At 39.7% G+C, this 26,698-nt stretch overlaps 1 protein-coding gene across 1 annotated transcript in view; it reads right to left on the bottom strand.

Moving 5' to 3' along the window:
* Nucleotides 1–26,698, bottom strand: part of slc4a5a (solute carrier family 4 member 5a) — a 51,325-nt gene that overhangs the window by 13,291 nt on the left and 11,336 nt on the right. The window contains exons 6-18 of the mRNA XM_036598853.1: nt 20,755–20,912; nt 19,597–19,684; nt 18,957–19,111; nt 17,956–18,084; nt 15,535–15,709; nt 12,366–12,499; nt 10,264–10,535; nt 8,847–8,881; nt 5,973–6,164; nt 3,526–3,639; nt 3,210–3,371; nt 2,773–2,951; nt 1,246–1,318 (exon numbers count right to left, since the gene is read on the bottom strand). Coding sequence (XP_036454746.1) covers nt 1,246–1,318; nt 2,773–2,951; nt 3,210–3,371; nt 3,526–3,639; nt 5,973–6,164; nt 8,847–8,881; nt 10,264–10,535; nt 12,366–12,499; nt 15,535–15,709; nt 17,956–18,084; nt 18,957–19,111; nt 19,597–19,684; nt 20,755–20,912 — 1,866 coding nt within the window. The remainder of the gene's footprint in view (nt 1–1,245; nt 1,319–2,772; nt 2,952–3,209; nt 3,372–3,525; nt 3,640–5,972; nt 6,165–8,846; nt 8,882–10,263; nt 10,536–12,365; nt 12,500–15,534; nt 15,710–17,955; nt 18,085–18,956; nt 19,112–19,596; nt 19,685–20,754; nt 20,913–26,698) is intronic.

Here is a 26,698-nt window from a genome sequence, read left to right as displayed (position 1 = left end):
GTTGTCCTTTATTAATTATGGAGAACTCTGTCTGAAATGTGGCTGAGGACTGGGTTGTTACTGTGTGCTCTGCTATTGGGGGGTGATTTGGGAGTTATTACCATGTTTAAAGTTGAATTTAGTGAAATCTTTTCATCAAAGTCTACTGAATGCGTCTCAAGTTCAACAGCCTGCCACAGAGTAAACGTATATAAAAAAAAGCCCCTTTCAGCCAATGGAAAGCCACGGTGCTGCAGTCTCCATGGTAATGACTGTCAGTACGCTGTGTGCTCGTGCGTGAAGGCAGCCAAGAAACTCTTCAATCGGTAATAAAAGTGGTGTTTCATTTTCTGACCTTCTTCAAACCTCAGTGTGATTAGTATTACTTGATAATTTGTATGTTTACTGCTGAAAATTAGCATGTTAGCTAATGCAACTGGAATATAAGTAGCATAATGACTGATATCCAGCTAGCTAGCCTGCTAATGCCAGCCATTCACTGCAAGCTATGTATTCAAATATAACTGTATAATGTAAAAGTAAGTGGACACTGAATGCTGGACGGTCTAAATCACACAACGAAAGGCAGTTCAGTATTTCTGATGCAACAGTGGCTGCTTTGTAGTCTCTGCCTTGTTGAGATCTTGTTTGGATTCCTGCGTGTTGTCGCTAGTTTAAGGTCATTTCATTGAAAGTGTCATTAACTTTTAGGTGTTTTGTTACTTTCATTTTTAGAAAGTATCTATAAGTTTTAGCGTATGAACAAAATTATATTCATTTTAAACATTTAAACAGACATTAGCATTAATGATTGTAAGGTCTATAATGAAAACAGGCTGCAAACACATCTATACTTGGTTTCAAAAAACAGTCAAAAGTTCTGTTGTTGGCAACATGCAGAATTTGAGTGGTTTTGTTCTGTCAGTTAAGGTTGGAGACCCTTGATGTAAGTAAAGTTAAGCTTCTGAGAAAAAAAAACAGCTAAAAAACAGCTCTTGTCTTATTATTTTTAAAGCAGGAAATGCCATTTTAAGTATATTTCAATGTGAAAATGCACCAGAAACAGGCATTTTAGGACATGTTTTCAAAAAACCTGGTCATTTCCACTCCAGGTTTCCAGCTGACGTGAAGAGCTTAAGAACAGACTTTCTGCTGTATTTCTTTTTTTTTTCAATAATCACATTGTTCTTAAGTGACCCACCGTTACCGTTCTGAACAGGCGAACGAGGTCGAGCCATAACAAGCCCTGACATGTCCTGAGCTCACCTGCAGGACGGGGGCCAGAAAAATGGAGACTCCGGTCAGCACAAACACCAGAATTCCCGTCACCCGCTGCTCCCTGCAGGTCAGACAGACACAGCCGGAGGCAGAGAGGAGAAGAAGGAGCAGAATGGAGATGAAGAGATGAACCACTGGCCAAAATATCAAGAGTGTACTAAGTCATTTAAGTCTAATTCAGTGCATGTATTTAGTAGACAGGCCTGAATGTAAAGATGTGCACTGTACTTGTAATAAGAGAGTAAAATGCTATTGATTACTAAAAAAGCCAATGCTAGAACAATGTCTATCAGTTGTAAAGCTCATCACACTGTACTTTTCCATCATTCTATGTCGATAATTACTGATCATTAGTATACGTGTTTCCTAACGCTTCCTAACGTAAAGTATTTTGAACCCTGAAGAAAATAAAAGGCTTATTCTGGCCAAACATGCAGAATTATTGTGTCTGTTTTGGTTCTGTTTTGGTTGCTGTTGGCAAACGCTGCATACAATCCGCTAGCCCAGATGGCAAGAGGATAGCAGGCCACTGTTGGCCTGGCAAAGCTGGCAGCCCAGTGTTCAAGCAGAGTATTAGACAATATTCCACTTTTCAGCACTCGTTTTTCACCCATGGTGCAATTTGCTTATTTTTTCCTTAATTTCTTTCTTTGCTTATCCTTTGTTAATTAGTTAAGTAAATAATTTAACAGCAATATCATAAGTAAAGCCGGTGATACAGCTGTAACCAATCTAGCACAGTGTCAGCAGCAACAACATTTTGAATGCATTTTTATATTAGGCCTAGTCATTGATTTTCTTTTCTCTGAATTGTTTGTAACATTTGTCTTAGTTTATTTTCCAAAATAAAAGGCTGCATGCATTTAAAATCTGTTTCAGGATATATGTAGGCAGACAAATGTCTATTTTGCTGCTGAAGAAAACCTTGTGTCTCCATTTTTGCCGTTTTTCAGCTTTTGACATAATTTGAAAATATATATATATAATATATATGAACTATACTGGATACTGGATGTTGACGCTCTCACAGCATCAACTATAGACATGTAGGACTGTAAACGTAAAAAGCTGATGCTGGAAAAATTTGACACTGGACAACAGGTTATTGTATTACACTACAGTTACAACTCAACGTGTGGCCTATCAACCTATTGCTTTTTTTGGTAGGTGGTTTAACAGATGTGTCTGAGAGACTGCGGACTGCAGACGGACGCTTCGAACACAGTGTAGCATCTTACTAACGCATATTATTTTGTTACTATGAAACATGAGTGACTTAACAAGCCACGGACGTGGCTGAGAAGTCTGAAGTAGTGCGGCTGGGCTAACATTATTAACCTCATGTAGAAAGAGACAACTGCCCCTCATCTAATGAAACATTTAGCTTTAGCATTAGCTCATCTTCTGATTTAACCCCCAGTGGCTAAAAGATGTCCCTTCAAACGTGCATTAGCGTTTTATTGCTCAAACTTTCTCAGTTGTACAGAACTCTGAACAGCAGTGCTCCTCCCGTACCTCACACCCAGGAACTGCGGCTGCTCTCCCGGGGCGCTGGACTCGCTCTCCATCCTCAGGGAGTCAATGTGGGCGATGGAGATGACCGTTGCTGCCACGTACCATGGTAGTCCCATGAAGGAGCAGGCAGCCATCAGGACCCCCACCCAGAAAAGGTCCAAGTGATAACCGCACCCTTTCTGTTCAAGACAGAAGGAGACAGAAAGAGGACTTCAGATCAGCTCAACAGACATTGTTGCACAGCCTCTTTCCAGAAACAGAGGAAGAACCACTGAGAGGAACCAGGACTCAAAAGGAGAAACTCACTGAAAGTGTGAGGAAGAACCACTGAGAGGAACCAAGATTCAAAAGGAGAAACTGTATACTGATGTATCCTCAAGTTTTCTTTATTCAGAACGCACTGCATGATTTACTTTGTGTTTTCAGGATGAATTAACCTTTAGTTTGTTCTCCTTTCTGTTGACGATGACAGCACTGATCTGCTGGTCCATGAAGATGAGGATGGTGACGAGGAGAGCGGGGACAAAGCTGGCTACATACACCCACCATGGGTTCTTCCCAAACGGCATCACGATCCAGCCCCGATCTGGACGTGTAGGCTAAAGAACACACAGCAAAAGATGTACAACAGATTGTCCAGTTAAAGGATCTGAATATATATATATAAATATATATGATATAATATATAATATATATAAATTTCTGCTAAAAATTGCTTATTACCAAAGGAACAAGAGCTTATTTTTTTTTCACCTTGAACTCAGTGGGCACTATGAGTTTAGGGGTTTTCAGGCCTATCAGCATGTCCAGCCCCACGAATGTCATAATGGACATAAAGATGGAGAAGTCACTGATGAGCTTCCGCAGCTGCACACAAGATGAAAACAACCACAAGTATGAAGGCAAAAATATAACATTGCGATACTTTTATCACAATACAAGACATGCATCAGTTTCTGAGGTTTGAAAATAAGTTGGAACAGACAAAATACAAACAGGAGTCAAATAGCAGTCAATTAACTGGCTGACCCCAACCTCCCCCTCCTACCTCCTGCATCTGAACATTGAGCAAAGTCTGAACTGAAGTCTGAGGTAAACAACAACCTATTATTTTGCACCAGGATACGACTAATATCTGAGCAGTTCAAGACCATGACAGAGGATTCTTCAGATTTATTGGCTCTTTTAGAAAACTTGAAAGTACCATTAAAAAACATCTCTGTTGCTTATCAGCTTGATCTTGAAAATACCAGTGATGGGAGAAAGACCTGCTTATTGACTTCGGAATGGTAGATGGATGATGGCAAACCAGATATTCCTTTTTTTTTAAATGGAGCAGTGGTGGAAAATTCCACCTCCACCAGTGGCAATAGCAGCGTACCACGGTGGAATGTTCTGTCAAGGGTTCAGTTTATCTAACCTTTGTCATCAGTCACAGCAGTGGAATAAAACAGGTGTAACCATTCATGTACAACAAACCTCAAACTTGGGATAAAATAGTGGTCATTTGTATGTAACAGAAGGCAATATTAAAGTTACCCTTGAAAGCATACATAAATTCATCCATTCATCATCATTTAACAATAATTATTGTTGAATTATTAATGCTTATTTAGTGGTAGCTCAACTCTGACTCTGAAACATAAATAAATAAATAAATAAATAAATATAAAACGTAACCCTTTTGTACAGGCCACATTATATTATATATTTAATATATGGAGCATTCAATCAAATTAATTCAAACTGCAGTTGCACAGTAAAAAAAAACAAACTATTTATAAAAACAATTAAGCATTGAAATCTTAGATATTTACAAGGGTTATTTTATAATCTATTTAAACCCAATTTATAGGAAACTCAGGTGTCAGTTCCAAACCTTAACCCCCCAAATTTACACTTGTGTAAATAATATTTACATTTTCTTCAATGTTTTTTTGATTTCTTTAAAGTGAAGTTGGACTTTATTCAACGTTTTTAAAAAAAGTGCTGTCCCATGTTTTCATGTCACTACTGAAACACAAAGACTTTTGGTGCATAGGCGGAGCCTTATTTTAGCCACACCCCTGCATTTAAGAGCAGGAAGTGAGACTGCATCCCTGTCCCTCTTGGCCACATGATGAGCAGTTAGATCCCACTGTTTTGAAGTAAATGTCTCCCAAAGTCTGAAAATCAGTGAGGAACATTAAAAACTGTCCCTACCGAAACACACATTTTCTACAATTAAGTCAACGTTTTTGTTCAATCATTTATTTTAATAACATAACCATAGTAACCGTAGGGTTACTCAAAGCAGAAGGTAGTCCAAGTCCATGGAGCCCTGCTGGTGACATCCCATATAAATAAAAATAATGCAAGGCCATGCCGTATTAACATGTGGGAACGAGATCTTAACGCATGGCCACAACTTAGTAAGGCATGGGAACGAGATAATTGAGTCATGGCCATGACTTAATAAGGTGTGGGAGTGAGATCATGCCTTATTAAGCTGTGGTCAAGGATTAATTATCTCATTTCCATTTCTTTCTAAGCTGTCGCCATGCATTAGGATCTAGTTCCAATGCCTTACTAAATCGTGGCCACAACCTAATTATCTTGTTCCCACACATTACTAAGTCGTGGCCACGCAATATTTTTATTTATACGGGATGTCACCAGCAGGGCTTCGTACAAGTCAGTTAAAAGTCCCAAATTTGTTTTCAGTCCTGACTTTGAACCGATTTGGTAGAGTCATACATATGTTTGCTTTATAAACTGCTATGTAATTGTACTATTTAGGTGCAATTATACAGGCTTATGCCAGGGATTGTACGATGCTATGTATGTCATATTATGCATACAGGATTCAATCTATACTATAATACTATATTCATCTATACTAATTGAGTTGTTAAGTAATGTCTAATAGACATGTGGTTTCTAACACCTACGACACACTGTTATCTATAAAAAATGAAAACATTTCAAGGGTGCCAAAACTTTTGGCGGGCACACCATGTGAAGGAACAGAATACCCATTTTGGTTGCTGGGAGTCTGAGAAGACAGTTCTAGGCATCCTGGTGTCTGTGAGAGAGAGACTGTGTTGCTAGAATCAGAGGATGTGTGAAGGGCGTATTTTCTCTTTCACACATTATCCCCTCTTTTCTCTCTCTTTTCCTCTCACACTAATTCCCGCTCACCCCTCCTTCCCTGTGGATACCTTGGTAGGAAAGTAACGGCTGAACTTGAACTTCTTGAGTGAGACGGTCATGGAGTAGGTGCCGAAGAACAGGATGAAGGACATGAGGGCCAGGTCAGGCACGTATTTACAGGACTTCCCCACCAGCGAGCCACCGTACTTCACGCATTCTTTCTTGCTCAGCTGAGTCCAGTCCAGAGCTGTTATGTTCATCTGGGAGATGGAGAAAGATTGAGAGAGAGAGATAGTGAGAGAGGGAAAGAAAGAATGTGAAGAGGAAAGATGGAAAGGGTTCAAAATCACCAATACACCGAGGAGCCAAAACATTATGACCACCTGTCTAACATTCTGTTGGTCTTCTGTGTGTTGGCAAAGCAGCTCTGACCCACCGAGACATGGACTCTACAAGACCACTCATGATGGGATTTGGCACTAAGACGTTAGCAGCAGATCCTTAAAGTCCTGATAGTTGCAAGATGGATTTGCCGCAGATCTGAATTGTTGTTCCAGCACATCCCACAGATGCTCGATTGGATTAAGATTTGAGGAATTTGGCCGGGAAAACACTTTGAACTCTTTGTCATGTTCCTCAAACAGTTCCTGAACCATGTGTGCAGTTTGGTAGGGCACATTATCCTGCTGCCATCGAGGAATACCACTGTCATGAAGGGGTGTACCTGGTCCGCAGTGATGTTTAGGTAGGTGGCATGTGTCAACTTGACGTCTACATGAATGCCTGGACTCAGGGTTTCCCAGCAGAACATTTCCAAAAACTCCCTCCACCAGCTCCTCGTCTTCCCACAGTACATCCTGGTGCTATCTCTTCCCCAGGTAAATGGCACAGATGTACCACTTGATGCAAAAGAAAACAGGACTCATTTGACCAAGCGACCTTCTTCCATTTCTCCAAGGTCCAGTTCTGACACATGCCCACTGAAGATTGGCATGTGTCACTGATACGAGATAATCCACGTCATTCGCTTCATTTGTGAGTGGTCATAATGTTTTGGCACATCAGTGTGTGTGTATAGATAGACTGTGTGATATGCAGTCAGTCGGGAGACTGTATTATATGTCTTTAAATTTCCTTCAAGGTTAGCTACTTGGGTAAGCACTGCTGCACACACCAGTCACCTCCTTGGAATTACCCACACCAGTTATGTACACTTTAGTCTATAACTTAATGTTGTCAAAAGTATATAATGTTATGGCACAATTATGTTATGTTAAGCGTCACTCTAGTATGCACTTTAGTGTTTTTACTGTTTAAACTTGTTAACTGAACCAAAATTGAGAATCTTTTTGTCATCATTATTCCAGTCCAACCTTGTCAGCTTGTCCAGCAAATGTCTAGAGTGACTATGCTTTATTTTGATTCCTGAATGGGACTCACAGCACTCTAAAAGTTGGCCCTATCATCAAGAGATGACCAAACATCAAGTTTGGTCCCCAGCGAAGCCACAACCATCCATGGCTGGGAGTCTAAGGTCTTGTTCATGCATATCGGGATGTTTTTGACAACATGTTTTTTCTCTGTATTTTGGCCTCGTAAGTTTTTAAGAATGTTTAGAATTTTTTTTAATGCTGTCCAGGATGGAGAATTTTTCAGTGTTCTCATGTGGTCAGGCAAAATACAGCTTTTTTCATGCCATTAACTTGCGCATGTCTGTAGCTCTTTACAATTATTAATAATGCAGAACACTGTCTGAAATATAATCGAAGGCTAGGTTGTTTCTGTGTCCTCATAATGTTTTCACCGTGTTGATAACTGAATTTAGCTTTACGTTTTAATTAAACCACAGATTCTGGCAGGAATCAGTCTTTGAAACTGTGTGAAATATTGAAGAGGTCTGACGGCCAGCAGGTTAAAGTCTTTAGCATTTGTAACACAGTGTAGTGGTGTTGTTAGAACATCCCTGCCTTAGCTTTGCGGTGCACTCTATATTTTGCAGCTAAAAATGTTGTTCTTGAGGTGTATAATGTTACATTTTTGTAGCCCCTACTTGGCCGGCATGCTCATGTGAGTCATTTTTGCATTTTTTATTTCTGTAAATTTTTGGGAATGCTGCTGTTGTGGATGAAGATTCTTTTGAAACAAAGGGAAAAAAAACATTTTTAAAAGTACCCTGGACATGTGTGGATGAGGCCTAAAAGAGCATAACTGTCCACACTCTCTCTTTGTTGGCCAGCATCTCTGAGCATGATGCTAGCTAATAAAGGCATGTTAGCTGACATAACGCTGCTAGCGTTCTCCTGTGCAATGACGTTGCATTAACAGCTGTTTGAAGAGACGTGGCGGCTGGCTTGGAGGGCACACATGCTAACCTCTATGCTAGAAGCTTGTTAGCATCATGTGATAAGGGGAAGAACTAGCTAGAGGGTGGAAACTGACCATAACTAAAAAGTATTTTATAATTTGACCATGCTACAGTGTTAAATAACTTCCTGCCACACCTATTGATGAATGGTTGAAGGTGATGAGCCAAAGTTTGCCATGAATTGAGAGTGAGTTCCATGTACCTTGTCAGGAATTTTGAGGCTGCGACGATAGTATCGTCAAATCGTCCAAAACTAGTAATGGATGGACGAATGGTTCTCATATGAGAGACAGAGATAGAGAAAGAGAAGACAATAAAACAGCAGAGAGTGGGAAAAAAAACAGCAGCGGAAGATTGAATCCCTTTTCATCACAGTGTCCTTCAATTCCTCTCGAGACTCTATCACTGAACTCAAAATCCCATTTGAATATAAATGAGAGTCATTTAAAGACTTGAATCAGAAACCGAGACAAGGCTTGAACTCCTAATCCCACATGAATCCAACAAGGCCAAGGATGAAGTTAAAAAAAAACAAAACAAACAAACCAAAACAAAAAAAAGAAAGAGAAGCACTTACACCAAATAAAGCAGAAGAGTTATCTGGCACTGGAACTACAACAGCGAAGATCATTGGAGCCACTAATCAAAACAGGTGGGTGGGTGAAGAAAGAGGAGAGAACATGATCAGAATGAGCAGAGCGGAGAAAAAGATGAATCTGAGATGGAAATTGCAATTCGTTGTTGGGTCACGCCACATCTGTGCACTACAGTAGACAACAGATGGGTTTCGGCTAAAAGCTACAGTCTGGGAATTTTAATTGCTTGGTTCAAAATCCCCAAGCGGCACAAAACCACGTTTTTCGGAGACACAATGCTTCTGGTTTAAATTCACATGCAGCATGTTACAGGTAAATAATACCTAATTTAAGTCTGAGCAACAAAAGAGCCACCGAGCTGATACTTACACGTATGAAGCGGCGGCCATGTTGGATGTTTGCAGCAAAAGCAACCACAGTACAAATCAGTTACAACACTCACAGATTCTCCGCTGGCTCTTTTTAGACAGCTTCAAAATGCATTCATGATAAAATTATACATTCATTACTACTTATTCATCAGTAACTTTATGACAGTAGCTGAGTAGCTTAGCGCTAGCAGTACGAACATTCTTTAAGGCCTAGTTAACTCAGAGTCCATTACAGCACTTGAGGCCTGCTACATAACACTGACGTAACAGGTTACGTCCGGGGTGGAAATGGGCCGGACCCTCGTTCCTGGAGTAAAAGTTGAGACAGGATGGTGTTCCGGCTCAGATCTTGAAAATCTTGGTAACCAGTTTCATAGAAAAGTTGTTTTACTCTGTTCTAAAGTTTGAAGTGCACTTCAAATTCAACCAACAGCCCATTCAGCCAATGGAAAGTCACAGCCTTTGTAAGCTAAAGTTAAGCTTCCCAGAACAAACAGTCAAAGCTTCATTTTTTTCTCTTTCAGCGGTGTTAATATGGGCAAAAACACTCTTCTGTGGCTAGTAGCATACATGCTAATGCGTTAGCTTATAGCTATTATCACCTATGTTGAACTCTCTACAAAGTAGTCTTTTTAAAAATAGCAAACAACACATTAAAATACCATCCCAGTTAACATTCAGGTGCTTTTATATAATATAGTGCTTGGTGAAATTATCCTCAACTGGAAGAGTAAAAGAATTCTTAACTGTCTTTGGTTTTAGCTGCAAATGTTAGCAAAGACAGAGAATCCCTCAGTGGGATTAATACGACTGCTGTTGAAAGGTGGAAAATGGTAAAAATGTAAGTAAAATCCATTACATACTTGGGCACATTTGACATTATAGGTTCAAATATAACAGGGTTTTATCATTTTACCAGTGTTTTATCTGTCATGTTTGAATTTGACTAGCTTAATTAACGTCAGTTTTCACAAGCATCTTGTAATCAGGCCATTATGTTGTAGCTCTACTCTGAACATGTACTCACTTGGGTCCGGGGCGACACATTCACACTTGTAGGCAGTGACGTAGTCGGGATTGAACTCAGTGTTAATGGGGTAATACTTGAAGGACCCCACCATCTTCTTGATGGCATCAGAGATGAAGATGAAGGAGATCAGGCTGGAGAAGCCCTCTTCAGTGAAACGCGTCATGTACTTGATGATGTAGCTGGCGTCAGTGGCCACAAGAAAGAAGCACTGCACACAGGCGTGCATGCCAATCCACAGCCGGAGCTCCATATAGTCAATGCTGTTGCTCCTGACACAGAAAAGAGAGTCTGGTTTGGGTTTGTGGGCACATGTATGCATAGTTGTTCAGAGAACCAGAGACAGTAACACCAAAACTGCTAGACAGGTAACTATTTTTCATAACACACTTCGATCTAAAGTGTGCAGCTGATGGAAATTTGCTAAGTGGCTAACAGTAATGTAAGCAGGTTAGCTAGATAATGTAGCAGGTAGCCAGCATCGACCACCTGAGATACCTTAGCAACCCCCTGAAATACTACAGTAATTGCTTAGCAACAACCTCGCAACAAACTAGAGTACCATAGAAACCACCTATTAACATCCTTACAGTCACCACAAAAAATACCATAACAACTACCTGGAACACTATAGCAACCAACTAACAGTTTCCTAACAACCAGGAAATGTTCTTTTCTACTTAATTATATTATTATTTACCAAATGGAATTGCATTTACAGTCGACTTGTATTCAATGTTGTCAACTTTTTCAGTTGGTTTCAAAGTCAGAAACAACAAAAAACAAGAGAAAAACATCTAAAAAAAAATCTAAAGGTTAAATAAGGCCCATCAGAAAACTTTCCTAAATATTAAGATGACTGATGAGCTATGAGCTATGATATAGAGCAGCTGTTTTATCATACTATTATTATAGCCTAATCATATTAGTACTGCTAATGACATTGTTTTAGATGTTAATCACCTAAAAACTTTGTTTTCCAACATTATATGAAAATTAAGGCCTGAACTGAACCAAGGACTAGACAGTGAATACAGACACATTCAAAATAAACACTGTAACAAAGGAGAATTCTGGCCGAAAACTACAGTTGACTATGTTTTGTTGTGTTACGCAGTATTCTGTACCCTTTAGCTTTATCAGTTTGACAGAATTGATAATTTTAGATCATTTTCATACTTACATTCATCAGTTTTCTCTCACTACAACATCCAGCGTCCATTACGCAAATGCATCACGGTACCCCTGTGGTGTCAACCAATTCTGACTAGCCTAGCCACTGATCTACAGGCTAATAAATACAACCAAGCTAGCATTAGCGTAACTTTTACCTCAGTTTTTGATCAAAATGGGAAAGAAAACATCCATTCAATCTTTATTCAGCACAAAATGGACGCCAGAGATCATTACGGAAACATTCTAGCCAAAGAAAAGAAGCCAAACTGAGGTAACATATCTAGAAAGCCTAGCACATTGCTAAACTTAGCATTTAGCATGTTGTATTCCTCATCTGAGCCATTTATTTTGTTTGACTAATCCATTCTCTCCATTGTAATGGTGATTTGAAGACAGCTCCCACAGTTATACAGCTGCAATAAGACATTCAGCTCCCTAGCAGTAATTTTAGCCATCTGACTTCCTTTGCGTTTGTCACCTAAGAAAAAAACACCCAAAAGTAGTGGTCTTTCCTCCCACCTTCAATATACTTTAACAGAAGGGGGGGTTACCTCTCAAAATCAGAGAAAATCAGAGACTACAGCACTGTAGGATGCAAGTAGACATTTACATCAGCTATAGCTTCATGTTAATGTTATTCCAATGGCAGTTTTTCCTTTATGTTGATTATGTTGATTATGAAACTTGGAGAAATTTGGAAAACATCAGACAAGTCTGGCTCACTGCTATGGCATCCAAAGCACGTCGTCAGCTTGTGAATGGATTGGCAAAAAGATTGTTCTTTCAAGCAAGTAGCAGTGTCCCGAATCAGGAGTCAAATTAGTCAGGGCTGAAAAAGCCAACGAGGAGAGACTGATGAAACTGACTGATCTATACTTCGGCATGTTTGATAGCCACCTATGAAGTGATTACAAAGGCCTCCTCACTTGCTGAATTCGTAGAGCAGCTTCTCAAAGATGAGGATGGGCCCCGTGGAGCTGAGGATGATGAGAGGCTGACCCCCAAACAGGCAGAAGACCGTCCCTGCCAGGGCCGTACCTAGGAAACTCTCCATCACCCCCTAATGGAGAGAAACAGAGAGAGATGTGGAATCATTGATTTTAGGTCAGAACACTTATTACGAGGCAGTCAATAAAATATATGCTCAGAAGAAAAACTACGGCTGCCTCTGGACCTGTAAACAAAAGAAAAAACAAACCACTAACATCCAATCAGGACAACAAGGCACTTCTTTGTGTCCGTCAGATATTTTATATGGCCAAAAGTATGTGGACACCTCACCATAACACTTGTATTAGCTTGTTGGACGTCCTGTTCCATTCTGCAACGTTAACATTACCCTTCAGTAGAACTGAAAAACAGCACCAGCTCATTATACCTCTTCCATTAAAACGTACTGTTCCAGCAGGTAGCATTATCATCCACCAAACCCACATTGGTCTATCAACCTGCCAAGAAGCGAAGCGTGATTCATCACTCTACAGAACATGTTTTCACTATGATAGAGTCCAATGGCAGCGCACTTTACACCCCTCCAGCCGACGCTTGGCATTGTGCATTGTGATCTTAGGCTTGTGTGCTGCTGCTCAGCCACTGAAACCCATTTCATGAAGCTCCTTACATGCAGTTCTTGTGCTGATGTCGCTTCCAGAGGTAGTTTGGAACTCTGTAGTGAGTGATGCAACAGATTTATATGTGCTTTGCCTTTCAGCACTCGACAGCCTTGCTCTGAGTTTGCATGGACATACCACAATCTTGGCTGTTGTTGCTCCTGTTGCTTCCAGTTTTATAGTAATAGTGCTTACAGTTGCACCTGTTTTTACTTCAACATTAAGTCATTTTTGTTGAGCTATGGGGAAAATGTATTATTTGATTATATTAATTAAAAACAATGTAATAATACTCAATTTCCAGTGTCCACTAGAGGGACTGCAGGAAGAAGCAATGTCAATGTATCCAAGAAACACTTTAACACATTTAGATCCAAGGTTGGGAATACAGACTCAGAGATTTCAAACTTCTGAGTACAATGGAAACCATATAATCACCAACAAACTGTGTGACATCTGGTTAGTAAGACTGGCACAATAGCCAGTTTTGAAAAGTCATAGTTTTTTCATTATTTATTAAAATGTAAAACTAAAATTTGTAGGAAAAAATGTCGTATTTAACCCAGTAGCTCTAAAATGCAATTTTAGCTTGTTGTATATTTACAATGGTAAAAGGCCATAGAAATTAAATTAAATTAAAGAAATAAAAACAACAAACCATGTAGATCACTGTAACTCTGGAATGCTGTTTGTGAAAGCAATGATATTAACTGAATAAAGGGCTCCAAAGTCTAAGCATTGGCTCAGTGAGCCTTCTAACTGGCGAGTTAAATGCAGGTAGGGCTCGTGGCTGAGACCTTGGTCCAACCTGTCCCTTTCCTTGCTGTGGTTTTCTCTCTTAGCTCCATTGGCTTCATTTCCCTGCTGATGAGACAGTCTAGGAGGTTGAGAGTCTGCAAGATTTATATCATCATTAGCAGGCACAGTCAACCAGGCCGCTTGCTCATGATAAGGACTCATGGCAGATAGGGCTTGTTTCTGAGACTCCTTAGACAGGCCTGTATCCCGGCTCATGACCTCAATGTTGCTTCCCCTGGCAGTGGTGCTGGCCTCGTCTGCCTTGCAGTGAGATAATCTATGAGAGGTCAGTGTTCCTCCAGAGAGTCTGACCTCGAGTGGATCCACTCCATTGATCTAAGAACTAAAGTGAAAATCTCTGTCCTCACTGCTTTGATGTTAAGGGGCTCCCATTAAGGACCCTATAGACCCTTCAAGTCCATATCTGCAGTTTGAAATTTCCTCCCGGTCATATATTCTGTGAGTTTGTGAGAGAGATTTTATCATTTAATGGACACACACTACTGATTTTATACAAAACAATTGAAAAACAATTTGATTATGAATAAAAAATAAATGTATTTTTAAAATGTATTAGGTAATGTTAAATTCAAGATGTAACCATAGGAACTACCATCACTTTACATCAATCAAAACAAGTTCTTTAGCATTTTCGTAGCATGCTGAGTTAAACTGTTGGGTCAATAGTCCTCATATAGGACAAATGGCATCATTACATAGGTCCATTGCGCCTGGACGTGCTTGGATGAGAGATTAACTACAATCATATTCAGGTATGCTCCTTGATTCAATGAGTGGTGAACTGTAATTATCAAAGCTAGGCCTTCAGTTTGGGCCAAAAAGGTCAAAAACTAAGAAAAAAACCCAAAATAACGCTAATTTCTGCTAGCACCCCTATGGGATTTATACTAGTATGTTAGCACTAAACTAACAATGGTGCACATAAACATTTTTTGGCCATTCTAGATTATACATGGACATTTAAAGCTTGCAAAAGAAATAGCATATTTTACCTTGTATGTAGCACTTTTACAGTTTCAGTGAAGATCTTTGGCACTGAGCTGTTTTCATTGCCAACAACTAACCGAAACTTGGCTACGGCTCATATTCACAGTGACATATCTAGAACTTCCAGAAGATTTAGAGTGACCTTTTTCTTACTAAACTGTCTCCGGGAAATCAAAACATTACTGGTACATTCCACTGCCAATTACTAAAGTCCTTAACCAATGGGAGAGCTCGTTTTGCAGGATGTAACAAGGTATCAGGGGGAAAACAATCCTGATTAGATAATGAAACTTAACAATGAAAAAAGAGTATTACCAAAATATTTACAGTTTGAAAATAACAAGCATTATGATTCTTTTAAATAAAAATTAACTAAAAACTACAGATGTGTATTTTAGTTCCAAGAAGGTCCTGAGGGTTCTCTGCCAGACAGAGTAGATATCTGATGCATCAATGTGTAAAATATGTGCATGTTAATGAACGATCAAGGTAGAATCGACCAATGAGGCAAGTCGCATATACAGCAAGAGAGAATGAAAAACAATAAAGGAAAGAAAAATAAAGATCAACATAAAAAAGGGAGCCTGCACTTTGAAAGTATGACTTCAGTAAAGGCCACATTCAAATTTAAACGAAATGTCATGCTCATGGCTTCCTGGCGGAAGGTTCCAGCGTGTACCTGGTAGTTGTCTGTGGCGTCCCCCAGGAGACCCCCGAAGGTGATCGCATTGGTGATGCAGCCCAGGTAGATGAAGAGCACGGCCGAGATGGACTGGATGTGGAAGCCCTCATAAAAGTCACTAGGGTACCAGGGCAGTTTCCTCTTGATGTCCAGAAACAGGCCTCCACAAAACCTGCAGCACACACACCCACACAGGCTTAGCTTAATACATTATTAAAGACAGGCCTGTCCTTTGCACAGCTCCCATTAAAAAGTCAAGTAAAAAGTGACAAAGTGTGTGTGAGACACAGAGAGGCTTAGACGAGAGGCTGCTGGCCCTTCAAACTGTTTGGTTTATTGGCAGAACATTCAGGACCGTCAGCTCATCATACCCAAAGACTGTAATGCATTTCTTTTCATCACCTTATTTATCATCATGAAATTTAATAAACCTGCTTTCTCTAGATGCTTTGGAAACCTAGCCAGCTGGTTCAAACCCTCTAACTAACTCCAAAACTGCCAGGTACAGCATTTTCAGCAACTTCAGCAACCCAAAAGGCTGTCCAGCCTCTGAAACAGTGATGTAGTCTAGAGGAAAGTTGTGGGTACAGTGTGATTAGCTGTTAACAAGTCTAGCCATAACTAAAATATTCAATGAGTTTAGCAACCAGAAAGGCCCTCCCAACCAGTAAAGTGCTCTAAAGTAGTGAGAATACTGTAATTAGCTGTTAGCAAGACTAGCCTAGCCAGAATATAGCTAGTCTCGTAGGGTCAGATCTTGTATGCCTGGGGACAGCTTGTTAAGCAATTTGTGCTGGATTGTTGCAAAATCTGCCAAAAACAAAAGTACATCCCCTCTAAAAAGCCAACCCCCCCTGTTCCTCTAGTCTGTACTCTTTTAACACCACTCAACATTTGTTGTTTGTTGTTATTGTATCTGTTTTTGTGGGCCCCAAGGAGGAATAACGTTTATAGAAGCACCAGCTAATTGGGTACTTAATAAAGAAAGCACACAACAGAACAAGCTGTCTAGCAAAACACTGTTATAAGCTAATGGAACTTCTCTTGGAAAAGCTAATGTTTGCTGTTAATGCCTGTTGTCCGTTGGAAGGTGTTGACAAGCACACTATTGTTCCCTGAGCTCCACTTTCACAAGATGTTGGATTACACTCAGTTTGTTACCACCCTAATAGTCCCATCCCAAAATTTCTTATGGTTGTCCCCAGAAGTTTTTATTATTAGCTCATGTCTGGCCCTTTGAGACTTGTACGTAGCAAACTGACTAAAATATTCATCAACTTTAGCAACCCCAACAGGCCATCCAACCTCTGAACCAGGGTTGCAGTCCTGAGTAAAGTAGTTACTATGCAGTGCTTAGCTGTTAGCAACACTAGCCTAGTCAACACATCAGCAACTCCAGCAACTTGAAAGACACTCCAGCCTCCGAACCTATGCAGTCTAGAGTAAAGTAGTAGGTATACTGAGATAAGCTGTTATCAAGACTAGCTTTGCTTAGCATATAGCAACGAAACTAAAACATTTAGCCAGTTAACTCTCACCCACTAATGCTGTATTTATGTGGTAGCATATAGCTAAATACATTTTCAACTGGAAAGACCCACCAGCCTCTGAACTGGTGATATCATCTCGAGTAAAGAATACTGTGGTGTTACCAAAAATTTACTAAAATATTCAACTTCAGCAACCTGAAAGGCCCTTCAGTCACTGACTCAGTGATGTAGCCCAGAGTAAAGAACTGTGTTTAGCTCATAGCAAGGCTAGCCTAGCCAACACATAGCAACATAACTAAAATGTTCCTCAGCTTCAGAAATCTGAAAGACATCCCAGCCTCTGAACCAGTGATGCAGTCTAGAGTAAAGTAGCGAGTTGCTGTTAGCAAGACTAGCCTTGCTTAGCATATAGCAACGAAACTAAAACATTTAGCCAGTGAACTCTCACCCACTAATGCTGTATTAATGTGGTAATTTCACTCTGGATATCATTCCGAATGTTTTTCACTTACTGTTTCTCTAACATTAAGTCGTTTTGCTACTTTTTCTTTCAATTTAAACATAACATTTTTCCCGAATTTTGGCAGGGCTGGCTAGACCCCCATCACAATGCTGCCAAGCTGAGTGAAGGCTAACACGAGCTTCCTCCCAGAAACATGAAGCACCACCGCATCTTTTCAAACTGCTGCAAGCACAGTGTGATTGGACAGTCCAACACGCATGAGGACAACATTAACTGCCAATTACTGTCCCAATGGTAGGCACAGCTAACTATGTATTATAGTCCATTTGTTAGTGGGTTTCTGCAAATCCCTGAGGTTTCCCTTGTGTACATATAGTATATTTGTGTATTACATAGACTACATCTCTGCTTAGTTATCCTGATAATCAAGTGGAATTAAGCAAATAAGGCACCAGAAGAACTTGCCTGCCAGTGTAGGCCAGCTCTTCTCCGAGCTCATGGGGCACAGGCATCTCCTCGTCCTCGCTCACACCGCCCCCTCCGCCCACCGAGCCATTCATCTGACCCAGCTCGTTCAGAGAGAATACTGACTTCCTGTTTTAGTGAAACAGAAATGTGATGGATATTGAGTTTAGCAGCAAAACCTTGCATTAGTGAAGGTTAAATGGTGCAGTAAATGGATAATCGCAAACTACAGGCATCAGTGCCTTTGGATTATGGGTTAGAGCAACCCAGTGACAAACAGCGATTCATACTGCCTTCATGTATTGTCAGATGGTCTTTGCAAAGTTGTAATTACAAACTTTTTATAGTTGGAAACATGTTTAGCTCGTTCGCTAGACTGATCTATTTTGGTATCTTCCTAACTTCTTCCTCCTAACTTACTCAACCAACCGTTAAGCAAATAACCTAATCAGTGACTGAGTTACATTTCATTGTTGTCGTAACAAACCTTTTATCTTGAAATGTTAAAAAAGTAAAAATCTGTTCTTAGCATTTACCCCTCGTCGCTCACTAGCAGCTCAATGTAGATTCATAGCATTTCACATACTTAGAGCTGACATTGTCTCAGTTAATCTTATTACAGATTTATGAGGAGAATTTAACACTATTGGGTATGTTAATGAAACATATGAGTTGATTTATGCCTGCGGTACAGCCACTAGTGGCCTGCAGAAAGAGGCTACATAAGGTTTTGATTTGACAGCGACAATTCAGAAAACTAAATAATGACCTTCCATCAACCACTGATGTGTAAAGGTCAGTAACAAGGCGTAAACTTGGGCAGCAGAATTTTTCCTGCTTGAAATTACAACTTCAAGTTGAACCTTTTGGGTCGAGAACTCTTTCTGGCAATTTCCACCGCGGGCTTATTTTTCTAAAGGTTCAAGCCTCAGAAAAACAACACATGTAGATACCAATTTTATTAGTGGCACCAAAAATGCTAAACAAATTCTTGGGTTTACCTCTTGTCTGCAGAGAGCACTTTCTTGGGGGGCTCAATGCGAATTTTGGGATCCCATTCACCAGGCGGAAGTACGATCACCTCGTCCAGGAACTCATCGATGCCTGCAATCAGGTCTTCACGGTCCCTGGCCTTGTACGCCACATCACTAAACAACTGGAGATGAAACTTAGTCTTAAAGCTCCAAACAGAATAAGGAACAAACAAACCCAACAAGGCACTAGCTTCAAGTTTGCTTTGGAGAGATTCTCTGTGCTAGATTTATGTAGCATGTTTGCAAGTTGAAGGCCTCGGCTTTTAGCTACCAAAATCTGACTAGCTGCGATTCCTGTCTGGGACAGATATTTTTATATTTTACATTATATTTTAATTTTATTGTTCTGTAGATTCTTAAATAACTTGGATGTAGGTGTGTCCCAGTCCAATCCAATAGATCAGAATCATTAGTGGGATCAGATTGAGCTGACAAAAAACTGGATAACAAACAAGGTAAGTATGCTCTAGCAACTCATCTTCTGGTAAAGCTGAAAGGTCCATGTTGAGATCCTTGAGTTAGTTGGTTGTATTGAGATCTATCCACTTTCTTTTTCTGTTAAGCCTATTTTTAAACTGTACATTGATGCATTCTGAAACATACTTACATCATCCACCATAAGCGTTGCAATGGCACGGCCAATCTCGTTGTAGGACTTGGCTTTGCCAAGGGGGCCCAAAAGCACAAATAAGAATCTGTCATACGAAAAGTCAATATAAACACAAGCTGGCATTAGTTAGGTTACACCTTAAACATTCAAGATCTCCACTTCATTTTACATTTCCAATGTAAGTTAAATTGAAGTTCCTAAATAACTGCTTACATTTGCTTTACCGTTTGTCTGCATCATTGAAAGGGAGGAAACCCTTGCAAACGCACAAATGCGTTTGCAAGGGCATAAAGATAAAGATATCCAAAGATAGGACAGCAGGGGGAGCTTCAGCTTCATTATAAAAAGGCCTGTTAAGTTTTTTTCAGTGAGATGTCAAATTATTACTGGCTGTTACATCTGAAATTACAGCCCCAAACTAAACAACCTTTGGACATTTTGTACTTTGCCAGGCCCTTTGTATTCATCTATATTGTTCAAATTACCTGATGGACTACAACCACCATAAACACTAGAAACATAACCTTTGTCGCAATTTGCACAACTACACTTGACAAGGTTGGGCAAAGGGAAAAACTGAACCTGTACAGAAAAATAAACCAATACAGTGGTCTCAAAAGGTCCATTTTGATGCAGAAGGTGTTTGGACCCATGTTACAAGGCAGGATTCTAACAGACTGAGAAAAACTGAATGGTAATACTGTAAATCTTTTTCCGTGCCAAGGAGAGAGCCAGGACACTGAGACCTTATCCGAGAGTGCACTGTCCATCAGTCTGCAGTAGCCTAGTCTGACAATAGTGTTCGCACAGAGAATTTTATACTGTCTATTTCTTCTGCAGCTATTGCTATATCTATGATGTCATGACAATAGACATTCTGTGGTAAACACATGCAAGTTGCTGTTTGTGCACATACTAAGGACAGTGAACATTCTGTTGTAAACATATATAAGCATCTGTTTGTGAGGTCAGTATGGACACTAGACATTCTGTTGTAAGTCAAGAAACATCTATAATCAATATCTGAGTTTGACATCTGCTAGACCTGTGATCAGTCATTAAGGAGCTCTACAATTTTAAATAAAATAGAAAGGCAAAAACCAAAACTAAATGAAGAAAATAAAATAAACACAGTAATGAGTGATAATAGTGCACCTGGTGGGCACTGGAACCTCAGTCAAGCCTCCCAGTGTGGTGGCCTGGGCCAGGCGAACGAAGGCCACAAAGGGTTTGTCCAGGAAGTCCACCTCCCCCACCAGCACGTTGGATGCCTCGGCATCTCTCGGGATCTTCTTCATAAACTTGTTCTTCAGCTGCAGTCACAGTGGGCGAAAGAAAAAATGGGGGGGGGGGCTTATTTATAAAGTGTACTTGCATTTCATACTGAATCAGTTCTTAATAGAAGTTCTCAGAATTTGTGTGCAAATGGTTTATAAAATTCGAGTGTACACTTAAATAAATGCATGCAAATGATTTGAAGTATGACTGATCATTTATAAATCAAAAACGGTCGTAGAAGTGAGTGCATGCAAACCAGTTTTCCAACTCCATCCATGATTGAACTGATTTGCATATGAATGTTTCCAGCAATAAATGCTCGAAAGGAAAGAAAAGATTATTGCATGCTCTATTTTACGGACTTGGTGCTCACTGGTTTAAAATGTTACAAAGAAAAAAGATATATCAGTGTAAATTGAGTTTTATTTGACTTATTGGAATTTTGCATGATATGCAATGGAAAAATTATACTTATTATACACTGTATGGCCAAAAGGATATGGACACCTGACCATCACACTTACCTAAGCTTTTTGGACATCCCACTCTAAAACCATGGGCATTAATATGGAGTTGGTCTCCTTTTGCAGCTATAACAGATAGGAAATGGTCTTCCCTGAAATGTTGCCACAAGGGTTGGAAGTATATAACTGTCTAAAATGTCCTTGTATGTTGTAGCATTAACATTAACCTTCACTGGAACTAAGCAACCCAAGCCCTGAAAAACAGTGCCAGTCCCATTATCCCTCCTCAACCAAACTTTACTGTTGGCACTATGCATCTCAGTAGGTAATGCTCTCCTGGCATCTTCCAAACTCAGATTCGTCCATCAGACTGCCAGATAGTCCAGTGGCGGCAGTGCCTTACACCACTCCAGCCAACACTTGGCACTGCACATAGTGATCTTAGGCTTGTATACAGATACTCAACCCGTCTCATGAAGCTCCCAATGCACTATTTCTGTGCTGATGTCACTTCCAGAGGCAGTTTGGAACTCTGTACTGAGTGATGAAACAGAAGGAGGGGTGTCCACATAGTTTTGCCAAATATAGCGTATCTAAGAGAATCACATGTTGACGGAACGAACTCTCTCTGCATACTGGCAGGCATGGTGGAAGGGCACATTGGGCTTCTCATACAGCTGTGTGCTTCGGTCTCAGTTTAGTTTATATTCTTTGAATGAATGTAAGCTTTTGATTCTGACTTCATTTTAAACTTACAGGGATCCAACAAGAATATAGACCTACATCAGTGGAAGAAAAGTCCAGTTTACCACAGTAGAAAAGCAAAATTACATCAGTAATATGTTAACATCACTGACATGTTTGTCGTGAGTCTTGATAGTTCGTCGTGATAGTTCACTGTTCACCTTTTTTAGTTGGTATCTTATGGTAAGATGTGTTAACTGTCAGACATTAGTGACTTTTAAATGAATACATGGGTGGTTTTAATGATGTAGGCTAGATTTCTTATGAGGTAGGGGATTCATTTTGCCCCCATGTCTAACTGGTCCTGTCTCAGGGGCTGACTGCCAAAACTCATATGTCAGGTTGGAAACATACATCAATTTAGACACTTTTTGAAATCAAAATTATGCTTTATTAACAACTACTTTAACATGAATTTTCACATATGAGCATTTTGGGATTCAGTCTTTGATTAATGAGGCCTTTTGAACTTCCTCGAGGGACGCTATTATAAATTATGAGTCATGTCGTAAGTAACACAAATGGCCATTAGCAAGGAGCCATACTCTTTATCAGAGCTCTCTATGACTATTGTGATACTTTCTCAGATGCTTATTAGAGTTATAGAAAAGTATTCCACCTACGGCCGAGACTGGCAGTAGTTTTTTAGAACACAAGCTCTAATTTGTTCTTTTGTTAGAGTCGTAGATGTGAAGTCCATGCCCATTTACTCCCACCTACTGAAAATATGTCTTATAACCACTTCTAATTATAGAGCATCCAATTACATTGTATCCATGTGCTCGTGTGCACTGTACAAAAAAAAGGGTCGACTTAGCTCGTCATTGTAATAAGCTCAGTGAAGCTGAATCAAAAGTACACTTAAGGCGATTATTCCATTCTAAAGTTTTAGAAGGTAAATGGATTTTGCTTCAAGTCTTGGAGTTTAGTAAGATCAGCAGGAGCAAAGCAAACCCAGTTCCACAAGAAACTTCTGCTGTAACATGTCAATAGAATATCAATTGACTTGGCCTGATCGTTTTCCTCCTTCTTATCACTTTCTGCAAGTCAGAATATGAAACATAATAGTGTGCCCATATTAAAAAGCACCAACTTCAAAAATGTTGAGATCTAAAGATGCCCAAAACTTGATGGTGACACTGAAATTCAAGTGTCCAATCTGGAAGCCTCAGCCGACGAACAAAATACAAACAAAACAGTCACAGATAACAACTAGAATAGTGCATTTCCTGTAGATTGTGATTGTGCAGCTGAAGCTTTTTGCCGGGAGGCTGCTATGGTATGAGGGGTTGCCAAGTGGTCGTTGTTGTTAAAAATGAATGGGAGTCTATGGGAGGAACAAGGGATGAAAAAAACAAGACATAGAGGAGTGCGGGTCTGTATGGCTGTGGTTAAGAGCTTGAGGATCTTCCCTTAGTGAGTTCATGTAGTTTGGTGGCTGTCAGGCAAAAGAAAGATTAGGGCTTGGGTTGGTGCCAAGATGAATAGGAGTCTATGGGAGGAATGAAGGATGAAGAAACAACACATAGATGGGTGTGGGTCAGTATTGCTTTACATTAGAGTTTGAGGTCCTGCCCTGAGTGAGTACATGCAGTTTGGTGCCTGTGGGGTGAAAAAATAATAGTGTTTGTGTCAGGGCGAAAATGAATGGGGGTCTATGGGAGAAACGAGAGATGGGGAAAAAATGACAAACAGATGAGTGCAGGTCCAAAAAACACTGAATTTGTGCTCGGGGGCCTGCCCTAAGATAGTGTACGCAAAACGCTGCCTTTTGGTCAAGCAGAAGTACAGTAGATTGTCCTGTAATTTTTGACCCCATTCATTTCTATGGGAGAAAATCGTAATTTAATAAAGATTGTATGAAAACTGTGCATCATATTCAAAAGCTGTATATAAGCACAGCATTCCCAATCAGACTGAACATTCCGGAGTTGGAACGTTGTCGGGTTGGTGACCACTGCCATAGAAGAACCATTTTTGGTTGTCTAAAACCCTTTAAAACCGTTTTTGTAAATGAGAACCTTTTAAGAAGTTTAAAGAACCTCCTCATAGTCGAAGAACAACCTTAAAGTGGTTTACATTATGTGAAGGTTCTACATAACTTCCTAAAGATTCTTCACACCAACACATCTCATTTATAAACATGGTTCTTTATAGAACTAACATGGTTCTTCTGTTGCACTGCCTAAAGAATCCATTAGTGTCACAGAAAAGTTCATTCCTAAAGAACCTTCCATTGAAAGAACCATTTTTGTAATTGAGATGTGTAAAGTATCTCCACCCAGAAAGAACCATTAAAGTATTAAACAAGCTTTATGTGATGTGAAGGTTCTTCACACTGACATATCTCATTTACAAAAATGGTTCTTTAAGGTACTAAAGTGGTTCTTCTATGGTACTCAAAGAACCCTTTGTGGCAGTGTAGCAGAAAGTATTCTTTGCATGATGCCATAAAAGAACCAATTCTGATTTGCTACAGAACCTTTCAATGGAAGGTTCATTAGAAAACCGCTTTTGTAAATAAGAACCTCCATGTCATGTAAATGTTCTAGGAAGAATCTTTTAAGTTGTATACATTATGTGAGGATTCTTTATAACTTTAAAAGGTTCTTCACATTCAAATACCTCATTTGCAAAAAGGGCTCTTTCAGGAACTACAGTGGTTCTTTGAAGGCATCGCTCAAAGAACCCTTTTGTGATACTTGTTTTTTAAGTATAGCAGTAGGTCTTCTTTGAGTGATACAATTCAGAGAACTTTTCAATGTAAGGTTTTTAAGTGAATCTTTTTTGTAATTGAGATGTGTGAGTGTGAGGAACGTTTTAAAGAAGTAAAGAACCTTGACATAATGTAAACTTTCTAAGAAGAACTCTTGAATTGGTAAAGAACATCATGGCAAAGTTCTTTTTACTTTAAAAGGTTTTTCACATCCATATATGTCATTTACAAACATGGTTCTTACAGGTACTGAAGTGGTTCTTCTACATTCTTATAAAAGATGATTCTTCAAGGGTTCTTTAGTGAAGACATTGGTTCTCTATAGAACCATGAAGGGTTCTTTGCATCATAAAAGGGTTCTTCAGACTGATGGAAAATGTGCTGTAGATGGTTCTATATAGAACCTTTTTGAAAAGGGTTCTATATAGCACCCAAAAGAGTTCTTCTATTGTTACAATGTCAAGCTCATAACAATAGAGGAACCCTTTTGGGTGCTATATAGAACCCTGTTCAAAAAGGTTCTATGTAGAACCATCTATAGCACATTTGTACACATTTTCCATCAATCTGAAGAACACTTGATGTTCTTCAATCATGCAAAGTGTTCTTTGAGTGGTCATGGTTCTATATAGAACCATGTTCTTTACTAAAGAACCAGTGAGGCACCACCTTTTTAAGAGTGTCTACTATCTCTCAAGAGCCCTTTGTAGCACTTTTTAAAGAATGTTTCTTTGTATGATGTCATAGAAGAACCGACTTTAGTTCCCTAAAGAACCTTTCAGTGGTACGTTCTTTTTGTAAATGAGTTGCACAAGCATGAAGACTCGGGAACCTCCTCATAATGTAAAGGTTCTAAGAAGAGCCCTGAACATTATGTGAAAGTCCTTCATACCTTTAAAAGCTTCTTCCATTTTCATTATGGCATCTTTATATTTTAAGAGTGCAGCTTTATGATGGTAAAATGTGTAGGGGAACATGGGGTTGGTTGTCATGGTGCTGTTATCTTGTACACCAGGGGGAAGGCGTCTAGAACGGCACACGTTCTCACAATAACTGAAACTATAAGAGATTTAAACTGACGTGAGTTATTAATGAGTCAGTTTGCATTGCTCTCCATTTAGTTACTGAACAATAAGCCTTAAGATGTGGCTGTCTGGAACTTGAATGACCAGAAAATGATCTGCTAAATTAGCTCTATATTCTATTCGTATGTTAAGTTCTTTAAATGTTATCACTTTTTAATGAGAAACAAACTTTGACTTAGTCATTCATTACAGGTTTAAGTACAGTGATTGCGACAATCAACCTCGTGCTGTGTGGCTACAGGGCTGATTATCACAAATGCACAACATCTATTTAAAACCTAATATCTCATTACACTAATGAAATAACAACATAATACTCCATTCATGTTGTGCAGGAGGTCCTGAGCTAATTCAGCGGTGTGCAAGATAAAAGAGCTTGAATGAAAAGTCTGACCAAACATCCACCTCTAAAAGCTCCCTCACAGAAAGTTATTACATGAAGTGGTTATGAAGACACTGCCTGATGTCTGAGACACTGGCCGTGTTCAAAATAGCCTATTATATATTGCCAGCATGCTGACTGTGCCCAGAAGTAGTACGCAGTTTGAAGTATGTGACCAACATGAATTTCCCCTGTACGCCAAAGATACTCAGATGACGTACTAGTCCGGCCAAATATTCCCGTACACAAGCAGAGCTGTCCTCATGATATGCTGCATCCCAAAATGCAATGCAGCCGTTTCAGGGGAATGTAACCACTGACGTAACCACCTGGTTTGCTACGTACAGTTTAATAGGCCCAGTTTCAGTCTTTATGGATACATACCGAGCCTCAAAAGTGACATGGTGGTTATTTTTAATAAGGTGTGGCC

This window comes from Colossoma macropomum, unplaced genomic scaffold, assembly GCF_904425465.1.
Source record: "Colossoma macropomum unplaced genomic scaffold, Colossoma_macropomum, whole genome shotgun sequence".
Taxonomy (NCBI): Eukaryota; Metazoa; Chordata; class Actinopteri; order Characiformes; family Serrasalmidae; genus Colossoma; species Colossoma macropomum.
This window is presented reverse-complemented; position numbering and strand designations above follow the sequence as displayed.